The sequence below is a fragment of the Hemiscyllium ocellatum genome, chromosome 2 (assembly GCF_020745735.1).
Source record: "Hemiscyllium ocellatum isolate sHemOce1 chromosome 2, sHemOce1.pat.X.cur, whole genome shotgun sequence".
NCBI classification, from domain to species: domain Eukaryota; kingdom Metazoa; phylum Chordata; class Chondrichthyes; order Orectolobiformes; family Hemiscylliidae; genus Hemiscyllium; species Hemiscyllium ocellatum.
Genome location: NC_083402.1, coordinates 125,764,212 through 125,775,284, shown reverse-complemented (window position 1 = coordinate 125,775,284; position 11,073 = coordinate 125,764,212). Strand labels below are relative to the sequence as shown.

The 11,073-nt window shown below is 39.5% G+C and overlaps 1 protein-coding gene across 4 annotated transcripts in view; it reads right to left on the bottom strand.

Annotated features, from left to right (window-relative positions):
• Positions 1–8,052: 8,052 nt before the first annotated feature.
• The window catches only part of c9orf72 (C9orf72-SMCR8 complex subunit), a 39,713-nt gene continuing 36,692 nt past the window's right edge, over positions 8,053–11,073 (bottom strand). For all 4 annotated transcript variants that reach the window (XM_060846213.1, XM_060846220.1, XM_060846229.1 and 1 more), the window contains one exon: positions 8,053–8,411. In XM_060846213.1, the coding sequence (XP_060702196.1) occupies positions 8,225–8,411 (187 nt within the window). In that variant the 3' untranslated portion in view covers positions 8,053–8,224. The remainder of the gene's footprint in view (positions 8,412–11,073) is intronic.

The following is an 11,073-nucleotide window of genomic DNA, read 5'->3' as shown; positions in this document are numbered from 1 at the left end:
TCCCCTGCCACCGCAGAATTGCAAAACCTGTGCCCACACCTCCCCCCTCACCTCTGTCCAGGAAAGGTTAACCAGCCTAATTCCTGGAATGAGGGGGATTGTCTTATATTTTCTATTTTCTAGAGGTTGGAAGAATAAAAGGTGACCTCAACAAAACATATGAAATTCTCAAAGGGCCTGACAGGATAGATGCTGGACAGGTATTCCTCTGTCTGGCGAGTTCTAATCTTGGGGTCACAACTTCAGTATATCTGATGAAGAGGCTTTTTGGAACACTCTATAAGTATGATTTGAACTGAGATATTGGATTAGAGTAAGGTAGATTTTGTTTACTCAGTAATATTGTGCAGGAAGTCTAGCTGAGGTAGATCATCAACCATGAACTTATAGAGTAGTGGACCAGGCTCTTGGTACTGACTGGCTTATTCCTGCTGTTTCAGGATTGTACTAAACAACATAGTTTGGTATTCCTTTGTTGCAATCTGAATTGATTCCTAGGTCATAACCAAAGTGCTCATCTAATTCTAATTTGTTTTCTTTTCTAGTTTCGTTTGACACAACTGAGTGATTTACTCAGCTATTTCATCAATCAGTTCAATTAAATACTTAGGAATTGGACATAGGGATAGACTATGTAATAGCTGAAAATGTATTGCTGGAAAAGTGCAGCAGGTCAGGCAGCATTCAAGGAACAGGAGAATCGACGTTTCGGGCATAAGCCCTTCTTCAGGGCTTATGCCCAAAACGTCGATTCTCCTGTTCTTTGGATGCTGCCTGACCTGCTGCGCTTTTCCAGCAACACATTTTCAGCTCTGATCTCCAGCATCTGCAGTCCTCACTTTCTCCTCCTAGACTATGTAATAACAGACTTCCTGTTAAAAGAAAACGTGGCTGTTTAGTCAATCTAACATGGTATTTTCCTCCATAGGTACAAGCTTTTATTCTAGTTTTTTTAAATTAAATTCTCAAACTGTTGATGGAAAACCTAAGTGTAAAATAATTTGAGGAAAATGCAAAAAAACTGCAAAGGGATATATGTTATTTGACATAAAGGTGGTCGGAAGCATGGAAAAGGACGTGAGGTCCTTATAACAAAATTCACAAAGCTAAAAGCAGGTCAAGAAGCAATCAGATAGACAAATTACATGTTATTCTAAGGGGTTTGTAGCGTAAGACCAGGGTGGTCTTGCTGTAGTTTATATGGCTTTGGTGAGGTCATGCCTGAAATATCTTATTGGTCTTGTTACCAAGGGGAAGATCCATCACTTGATTGTTTTGTTTGGATGAGAGTTATCCTCAGAGAAAATATTGTGTGTAGTGGGCCTATATTATCTGACATTGAATAACAAGTTGGAGAATTCAAACAAAGTTCTTGAAGGAGTTTTACGATGTAGATGTTAAGATAATGTCAATGGAAATGCAGAAAGGGGGAAGTTTATAAATTCAGCCATGATATTTTTGAATACTCTTCTATGGGATATTTTCTTGTTCCTGTTCATTGGTTATGTTCTAAACATTTTGAAAAGTATGGATATAAAATGCCCCAGAGCTTCCTGGCCTTGAAGCATTAGATTCAGTGAATGTTATTTTGCATTAGGTTAAACCCTAAATTGTGTAAGGTGCTATCATTGATAGGGTCTCTGTGATCCCAGCTTTGGTGTCAAAAAGGGCAACCAGGAGAAGTTATTTTTCCTATTCATATGCATCCAAATCATCTCACATAAATGTAGAAGTGAGAACTGCTTTGTGATTGGAACTTGCTTTATTAATCTGATGCATTCTAGTAGGATTATTACAATTATTATCTTAATTTGCAATTTAAAAATACTCAAATAGATTCTCAAAAAAATGTGGTAGCCACTTTAGGCTAGATGCATTCTGATGTGTCATTGAAAACAAAATTTGGAAGACTGTTCAATGAGAACATTTGGTTAAAATAACTAGTGTAACACCTATGATTAATGCCTCCATGTGTGGGTAATGTTGGCTGGGCAAGCATTTATCGTCGTGGAGTCATAGTCATAGACATGTACAGCATGGAAACAGACCCTTCGGTCCAACCCGTCCATGCCGACCAGATATCCCAACCCAATTTAGACCCACCTGCCAGCACCCCGCCCATATCCCTCCAAACCTTTCCTATTTATACCCATCCAAATGCCTCTTACATGTTGCAATTATACCAGCCTCCACCACATCCTCTGGCAGCTCATTCTATACACGTACCACCCTCTGCGTGAAAAAGTTGCCCCATAGGTCTCTCTTATATCTTTCCCCTCTCACGCTAAACCTATGCCCTCTAGTTCTGGACTCCCCGACCCCAGGGCAAAGACTTTGCCTATTTATCCTATCCATGCCCCTCATAATTTTGTAAACCTCTATAAGGTCACCCCTCAGCCTCCGACGCTCTAGGGAAAACAGCCCCAGCCTGTTCAGCCTCTCCCTGTAGCTCAGATCCTCCAACCCTGGCAACATCCTTGTAAATCTTTTCTGAACCCTTTCAAGTTTCACAACATCTTTCCGATAGGAAGGAGACCAGAATTGCACACAATATTCCAACAGTGGCCTAACCAATGTCCTGTACAGCCGCAACATGACCTCCCAACTCCTGTACTCAATACTTTGAGCAATAAACGAAAGCATACCAAACGCCTTCTTCACTATCCTATCTACCTGCGACTCCACTTTCAAGGAGCTATAACCTGCACTCCAAGGTCCCTTTGTTCAGCAACACTCCCTAGGACCTCACCATTAAGTGTATAAGTCATGCTAAGATTTGCTTTCTCCAACATGCAGCACCTCACATTTATCTGAATTAAACTCGATCTGCCACTTCTCAGCCCATTGCCCCATCTGGTCCAGATCCTATTGTAATCTGAGGTAATCCTCTTTGCTGTCCACTACACCTCCAATTTTGGTGTCATCTGCAAACTTACTAACTGTACCTCTTATGCTTGCATCCAAATCATTTATGTAAATGACAAAAAGTAGAGGACCCAGCACCGATCCTTGTGGCACTCTACTGGTCACAGGCCTCCAGTCTGAAAAACAACCCTCCACCACCACCCTCTATCTTCTACCTTTGAGCCAGTTATGTATCCAAATGGCTACTTCTCCCTGTATTCCATGAGATCTAACCTTGCTTATCAGTCTCCCATGGGGAACCTTGTCGAACACTTTACTGAAGTCCATATAGATCACATCTACTGCTCTGCCCTCATTAATCTTCTTTGTTACTTCCTCAAAAAACTCAATCAAGTTTGTGAGACATGATTTCCCATGCACAAAGCCATGTTGACTATCCCGAATCAGTCCTTGCCTTTCCAAATACATGTACATCCTGTCCCTCAGGATTCCCTCCAACAACTTGCCCACCACCGAGGTCAGGCTCACTGGTCTATAGTTCCCTGGCTTGTCCTTACCACCCTTCTTAAACAGTGGCACCACGTTTGTCAACCTCCAGTCTTTTGGCACTTCACCTTTGACTATCGATGATTCAAACATCTCAGCAAGAGGCCCAGCAATCACTTCTCTAGCTTCCCACAGAGTTCTCTGGTACACCTGATAAGGTCCTGGGGATTTATCCACCTTTAACTGTTTCAAGGCATCCAGCACTTCCTCCTCTGTAATCTGGACATTTTGCAAGATGTCACCATCTATTTCTCTACAGTCTATAACTTCCATATCCTTTTCCACAGTAAATACTGATGCAAAATATTCAGTTAGTATCTCCCGCATTTTCTGTGGCTCCACACAAAGGCCACCTTGTTGATCTTTGAGGGACCCTATTCTCTCCCTAGTTATCCTTTTGTCCTTAATATATTTGTAAAAATCCTTTGGATTCTCCTTAATTTTATTTGCCAAAGCTATCTCATGTCCCCGTTTTGCCCTCCTATTTCCCTCCTTGGTATACTCCTACCTTCTTTATACTCTTCTAAGGATTCACTCGATCTATCCTGACTGTACCTGACATGTGCTTCCTTCTTTTTAACCAAACCCTCAATTTATTTAGTCATCAAGCATTCCTTATACCTACCAGCCTTTCCTTTCACCCTGACAGGAATATACTTTCTCTGGATTCTTGCTATCTCATTTCTGAAGGCTTCCCATTTTCCAGCCGTCCCTTGACCTGCGAACATCTGCCTCCAATCAGCTTTAGAACATTCTTGCCTAATACCGTCAAAATTGGCCTTTCTCCAATTTAGAACTTCAACTTTTAGATCTGGTCTATCCTTTTCCGTCACTATTTTAAAACAAATAGAATTATGGTCACTGGCTCCAAAGTGCTCCCCCACTGACACCTCAGTCACCTGCCCTGCCTTATTTCCCAAGAGCAGGTCAAGTTTTGCACCTTCTCTAGTAGGTACATCCACATACTGAATCAGAAAATTGTCTTGTACACACTGAAGAAATTCCTCTCCATCTAAACCTTTAACACTATGGCAGTCCCAGTCGATGTTTGGAAAATTAAAATCCCCTACCATAACCACCATATTATTCTTAGCTGAGATCTCCTGATAAGTTTGTTTCTCAATTTCCCTCTGACTATTGGGGGGTCTATAATACAAGGAGAAAGTGAGGACTGCAGATGCTGGAGATCAAAGCTGAAAATGTGTTGCTAGAAAAGCGCAGCAGGTCAGGCAGCATCCAAGGAGCAGGAGAGTCAACGTTTCAGGCATGAACCCTTCTTCAGGAATGCCGTTTCTGAAGAAGGGCTCATGCCTGAAACATCAACTCTCCTGCTCCTTGGGTCTATAATCCAATCCCAATAAGGTGATCATCCCTTTCTTATTTCTCAGTTCCACCCAAATAACTTCCCTCGATGTATTTCCAGGAATATTCTCCCTTAGCACAGCTGTAATGCTATCCCTAATCAAAAATGCCACTCCCCCTCCTCTTTTGCCTCCCTTTCTATCCTTCCTATAGCATTTGTATCCTGGAACATTCAGCTGCCAGTCCACCCATCCCTGAGCCATGTTTCCGTAATTGCTATGATATCCCAGTCCCATGTTCCTAACCATGCCCCGAGTTCATCTGCCTTCCCTGTTAGGCCCCTTGCATTGAAATAAATGCAGTTTAATTTATTAGTCCTACCTTTTCCCTGCCTGCCTTGACTGTTTGACTCACGTCTGTTCTCAGCTGTACCCGTCTCAGATCGATCTCTTTCCTCACTATCTCCCTAGGTCCCACCCTCCCCACCTTACTAGTTTAAATCCTCCCAAGCAGTTCTAGCAAATTTCCCTGCCAGTATATTAGTCCTCTTTCAAATTAGGTGCTTTCCGTCCTTTTTGTACAAGTCACTTCTACCCCAAAAGAGATTTCAATGATCCAAAAACGTGAATCCCATACACCAGCTCTTCAGTCATGCATTCATCTGCTTTATCCTCCTATTCCTGCCCTCACTAGCTCGTAGCACTGGGAGTAATCCAGATCTTACGACCCTCGAGGACCTCCTTTTTAAATTTCTACCTCTCTGTAATCTCCCTTTAGAGTGTCAACCTTTTCCCTACCAATGTCGTTAGTTCCAACGTGGACAATGACCTCCTGCTGGCCCCTCTCCCCTGTGAGAACATTCTGCACCCTCCCTGAGACATCCTTGATCCTGGCACCAGGGAAACAACACACCATTCTGCTTTTTCTCTGCTGGCCACAGAAACGTCTGTCTGTACCTCTGACTACAGAATCCCCTAACACAATTGATCTCTTGAAAGCCGATGTACCCATCGTTGCATTAGAGCCAGTCTCAATACCAGAAACTTGGCTGTTCCCCTGAGAATCCATCACCCCCTACATTTTCCAAAACAGCATACCAGTTTGAAATGGGCATATCCACAAAAGACTCCTGCTCTAGTTGACTACCTCTCTTACCCTTCCTGGAGTTAATCCATCTATGTGACTGTATCTGAGACATCCCCCCCCCCTTTCTATAACTGCCATCCATCACATACTGTTGCTGTTGCAAATTCCTCATTGCTTCTATTTGTCTCTCCAACCGATCCCCTTGATCTAATAAGATTCGCATCCAACAGCATTTATGGCAGATATAATCCGCAGTAACCCTTAAACTCTCTTTAAACTCCCACCTCTGACAAGAAGTACATATCACTGTGAAGGAGCAAAAATGGCCTTTACAATCTATAGACCCAGAAAATAACACTGTCTTATTCCTCTACAAACACTACCCCAGGTTAAATTAATAGCTATGGCTATATTTTAAGTTTAATCAACTACTACTGCAGCCTTTTTCTTGGACAGACTTAAAACAATTAACTTATCTGATTCTGTGCTGTGAACTTCGCCCAACAGTTCCTCAAATTAGTTATGAATTTCACTGTTTGTTAATTTTCCCAGATGCACTCCGACGTCCAGTGATACACGAATTCAAACAGCAAAGGCACCAACTGTGCAGATTTTCTCTCTCTCCTGCACTGTCCTCACCATGTGCTTCCTTTGTCTGCTCTTCTCCCTTTTAAACTGCTGTTGTTTTGACTTTTTTTTTCCAAAGGTTCCAAAACAATGCAACAGCATATAAAACAGTAATTGCTGCTCCTGGAATTCGAGGAAATCACCTCCAACACCTAAATTACCTCAAATAAAAAGGAGCAGCTCTTTTACAACCAGAAATTTTTCCCGTCCTCCATCTTGGATTACCCAGAGTCCACTATGTCCTTTCCTCATTTCCCTCAAGATGGTGCAGACAGCTTCTTGAAATGCTTCAGTCTACATGGTTTAGAAATACTCAGTACTGTTAAGGGAGTCTCCAGGATTTTGATCAAGGAACAGCGAAGGAATGTTGTTGTTCCAAGTTGATATGGTGTGTGGCTTGGTGGGGTACTTGCAGGTGGTGGTGTTACATGCATCTATTCTTCTAGCTTATAGGGTTATCAATTTTGAAGGCTTTTTGGGACAATCCTCAGTAAGTTATTGCAGAACATATTACAGATGATACATATTACTACCGCTGCATATCACTGACAGAGGAAGTGAGTGTTTAAGGAAATGGATGGTTACCAATCAAAGAGGTTTTTAATGTCAAGCTGTCTGAGTAGTATCAGAATTGCACTCATCTGGCAAGTAGACAGTATGTCATGACACTTGAGAGTTGCACCTTGCCGACAATTGGCAGACTTTAGGGAATAAAAAGTGAATTACTTTCTACAGAATTCCCAGCCTTTGTACTGATCCTACAATCAGTATTTATTTGATTTGTCCAGTTCAGCTTCTAGTGAATGGTAACATAATGTTGTTAATATTGGGGGAATTTAGAAATGGTAAGTGCATTTAAAATCAAGGAGAGATGGTTATATTTTCTCTTTATCTCTTGTTGGAGGGGGTCACTATCTCACTTGTGTAGGACAAATATTACTTTTGTCACAGCCTGAGTGTTGTCCAGGTCTTTCTGTGTATGGACATTGACTGCCAAGGGCAGTCACTCTCACTTCAAGTTCAGCTCATTTATCTACATTTGCAGCAAAGTTGTAATGAGGTCAGGACTGAGACACCATAAGGAACCCAAATAGAAGCACGGCATAGGTGCTGTTCATTAACGTTCTCAAAGATATCTTGCACTTTGCTGATGATCAGAGTAGATTAATGGGAGTATTAATTGGTCAGGTTGCATTTATTTTGCTTTTTGTGAACAGAACACAGCAAATTTCCACAGTGCAGGGTAAATGCCAGTGTTGTAGCTGTACTGGAGTAGCTTGGCTAGGGTACAGTGAGTTCTGGAGCACAAATATGTAGTATTATACCAAGAATGCTGTCAGGGCTCACAGTCTTTCCAATATCTGTGTCTTACGTCATTTTTTGAAATCACACAGTGAATTGAATTTACTGAAGACAAATATCTGTGATCCCGTGCATCTCAGAATGAGATCAAGATGAATCATTCATTCAGCTCTTCTAGCTGAAGAAGGCTGTACACTAAGTTTGTTTTTAGCAATGAAGTGATGGAATCTCCCAATGAGGTTTGGGACATTTGTAGAGCCTCCTCCTCTAGCTAGTTGTTTAATTTCCCACCACAATTTGGATTATTAGATTTGATGCCATTAGGTTTTATTTATTGACTGCTGTTCCATGGTTGTGTCAAATACAAACATTGTAAACTATTTGGTTTGACATTAATTTCAATACATGCATTATCATAATTACACCGTCATGTTAATTAGCTATCTGCAATAAGTAGACACACAATTATTCATAATGTGAAATGCAATACACGTCTCTAAAGTGACATTAATACATCACGTTCTTGTACACTGGTGTAGAATGATTTTCCAAAAATAAATGAATGTAAGCCTGGTTTTAATTTCTCAGCTATAGCCATGATAATAGCCAAGTCACCTTCCACTGCAAGATCAAGGTCAGTTTTCAGATTGCGCAAGGATTTAAATGGCTTCTTTCCCTTCTGGCTAAAGAAATAAACAAAAAAAAAGCATTAAAATAAAACATCAGAATTTTGTCAGACATTGCTATTCAGGCCATCATGCCTGTATCAGTTCTCAAAGAGTGCTATTTAGTCTCATGACACTGCCCTTTTGTAAATAGTTTCTACGTCTTTTTTAAATAATTTATGATGCATTAGGCCTAAACTAATGTTTCTGGCAGAACAATTCAAGTGCTAACAATCTACCTTAAAAATTCAAGTACCACTTTGCAGTCCTTTTTTTTTTAAACAATGACTGTACATTTATACCTCCTGTCATATACTAAAATACTAACCAGTATTCTGCCTACTTATGTAGTAACAACCACAAAACTTTAAGCACTTTTAAATGATCTACATGAACTTTAGTGTAAACAAGTGCCAACTGTGGTACAATCAATGCATTTCCTTGTTTGTCCTATACATTTTGTACTGTTCCCTATTCATAAAACAAACAGAAACTGTATTATCATAATTTTTTCAGCTTATGTTCCAGCTTTTCTGAATATCTGAATTCGGAAACATCTCTGATCTTTATCTGCATTCATGTTTAACTATTTGGCACATATGTCCTCACTTGAATCACCTTACATGGAAACTGGATTTACATGATTTCATTTATTCTGCCTCTACGGCAAGTTATAAGGCATGCATTACTTTTGATTAAATGCATTCTTTGCCTTCACCAAGGGCATTCTTAACGAATACCCAAATACTCTCACTCAACTTAAAAATGAAGTCACTGAAGGTACTCGGTATGATTTGTGATTCTCTACTTAAAAAGAGGAAAATAACTATAATTATGCATGGCAACTTTAATAATACTCAGCAATATTTCAATCAGGATGCATGTAGTCACTATAGCCAAAGAAAAGGAAACTTTTTTTATTGCCGTAACCAGGTGCACTTGTAATATCACTATCTGAGAGAATTGATTAAATATTCAATTTCAAGGAAAATAACAGTAAGCCAAGGATCATTCAAGGTAGTTATTTAGAAGTGTAATCCCCCAAGTATTTCATAACAAATAATTGTAAAAAATATTTTTACTGATTGAAGATTTGACTTTTGGCAATGGCTGTTGAATGGGGATACCTGCTCAAGGTACCTGCCTCACAATACAAGTAACAAAATATGTTACTGCTTGAAATAGCTGTTGGCAGTTATAACGGACTAGAATATAAAGTATAGTCAGTTAGTAAAAAGTGCTAAAATCACTGGCTAATATTTAGCCAAAAGAATTAATGAACAATTTTATATTTAGAGAAAGAGGAAGAATTGCAGCCCATCCGGCTAGTTCCATAATCAAATATCCCCATGAACAATTCATTCAAATATATAATTTTCCATTAATATTTTCCATGCCGTCTGTTTTCCTGACTAAACAATGAGAAGTGTTTGCCAATAAAATATTTAATTATTAATAAATGATAAATATGATTAAAAGCTTACATGAGGATCATTATATTTCTGTAGCTATGATGTCATAGCGTCAAACTTATTCAGAAGTTTAAGTAGAATGCATATTGCTGGTATTCCAATAAATCTGATTCAAATGATAAAGTTAACATTTAGTATGCTGTTAACGATTTCAGAATTGTAATATTTTGATGTGTACAATTATTTTTAAATGAAAAGTAATATGTAGAGAAGTACAGAACTAGTTGGTCTATAGTTTGAGACAATATTAGTATTTTAAACTGATAAGAATTCATGCCATCAATTTTAGATTAAGCTGACTGGTTTCTTCATTATCAGATTATCTTTAAGTAATTTTCAAAGGCAAGGAAATGACACAAGTATTAATGTAGCAAACAAAATTATGGAAGAGAGGGACTGCATTTACATTTACATCAAGTTCTCATTTAAATTTGTGTTCCTTAAAATTGCGATTAAGCGAAACAACATTGATTTCTATAGGAACCTGTGATTCACAATGTTAAAACTGCAGCTAGGTTCCTTTCGGGCATTCACTGGCCAGAAATAAAACTATGTACAGGTTTGAGTACCATACCTTAATGTGCATTACTGTCTATTCCCAGCTGAAATAGCTTTCAAAATAAAACATATCACTAAACATAAAAGAAACATTTGAGTACTTCAGGACCTTTATTAACTTTAAAACATTAACTTGATGGTGTTAAGTTCCTCAACACCTACAATGTGTTGTTCCTCAATGCCTACATTTACAAACAAAACCTTTTTTTTGGAAAAGTACTACAATATAAAGACAAGTGCTGTAAATAAATGTTAACTTTACATTCACCTGAAGAAGCATTAATTAAACGGGTTCCATCTAGTGGCAGCATTGGTCAGTACAAGTCCAGAACTACCTGCACCAATGAACATGTGCTACGAGGATTTCAGGGCATCTTCAAAATGGGACCCAGGGACAGAGTTGCAAGTCTCCTGCGGTGGCAACGGTCACCGAGACTTTAAAAGATGAGAATTGGCAGCAGGAGGAGGAGGCAGGAGCAGCAGATGGGGTGAAGAAGATCTAATGGTAGGTGCAGGAATGAGAGGAAGACCATTGAGCAAGATTGTTCCAAATGACATGAAGCTTTAAAAGTAAAACGGAGGGTGGAAATGGAAGTCAGGCAAAAAACTGATTTCTGGACTGAGTGCAGAAGCAAAGAAAAAATGGTTTT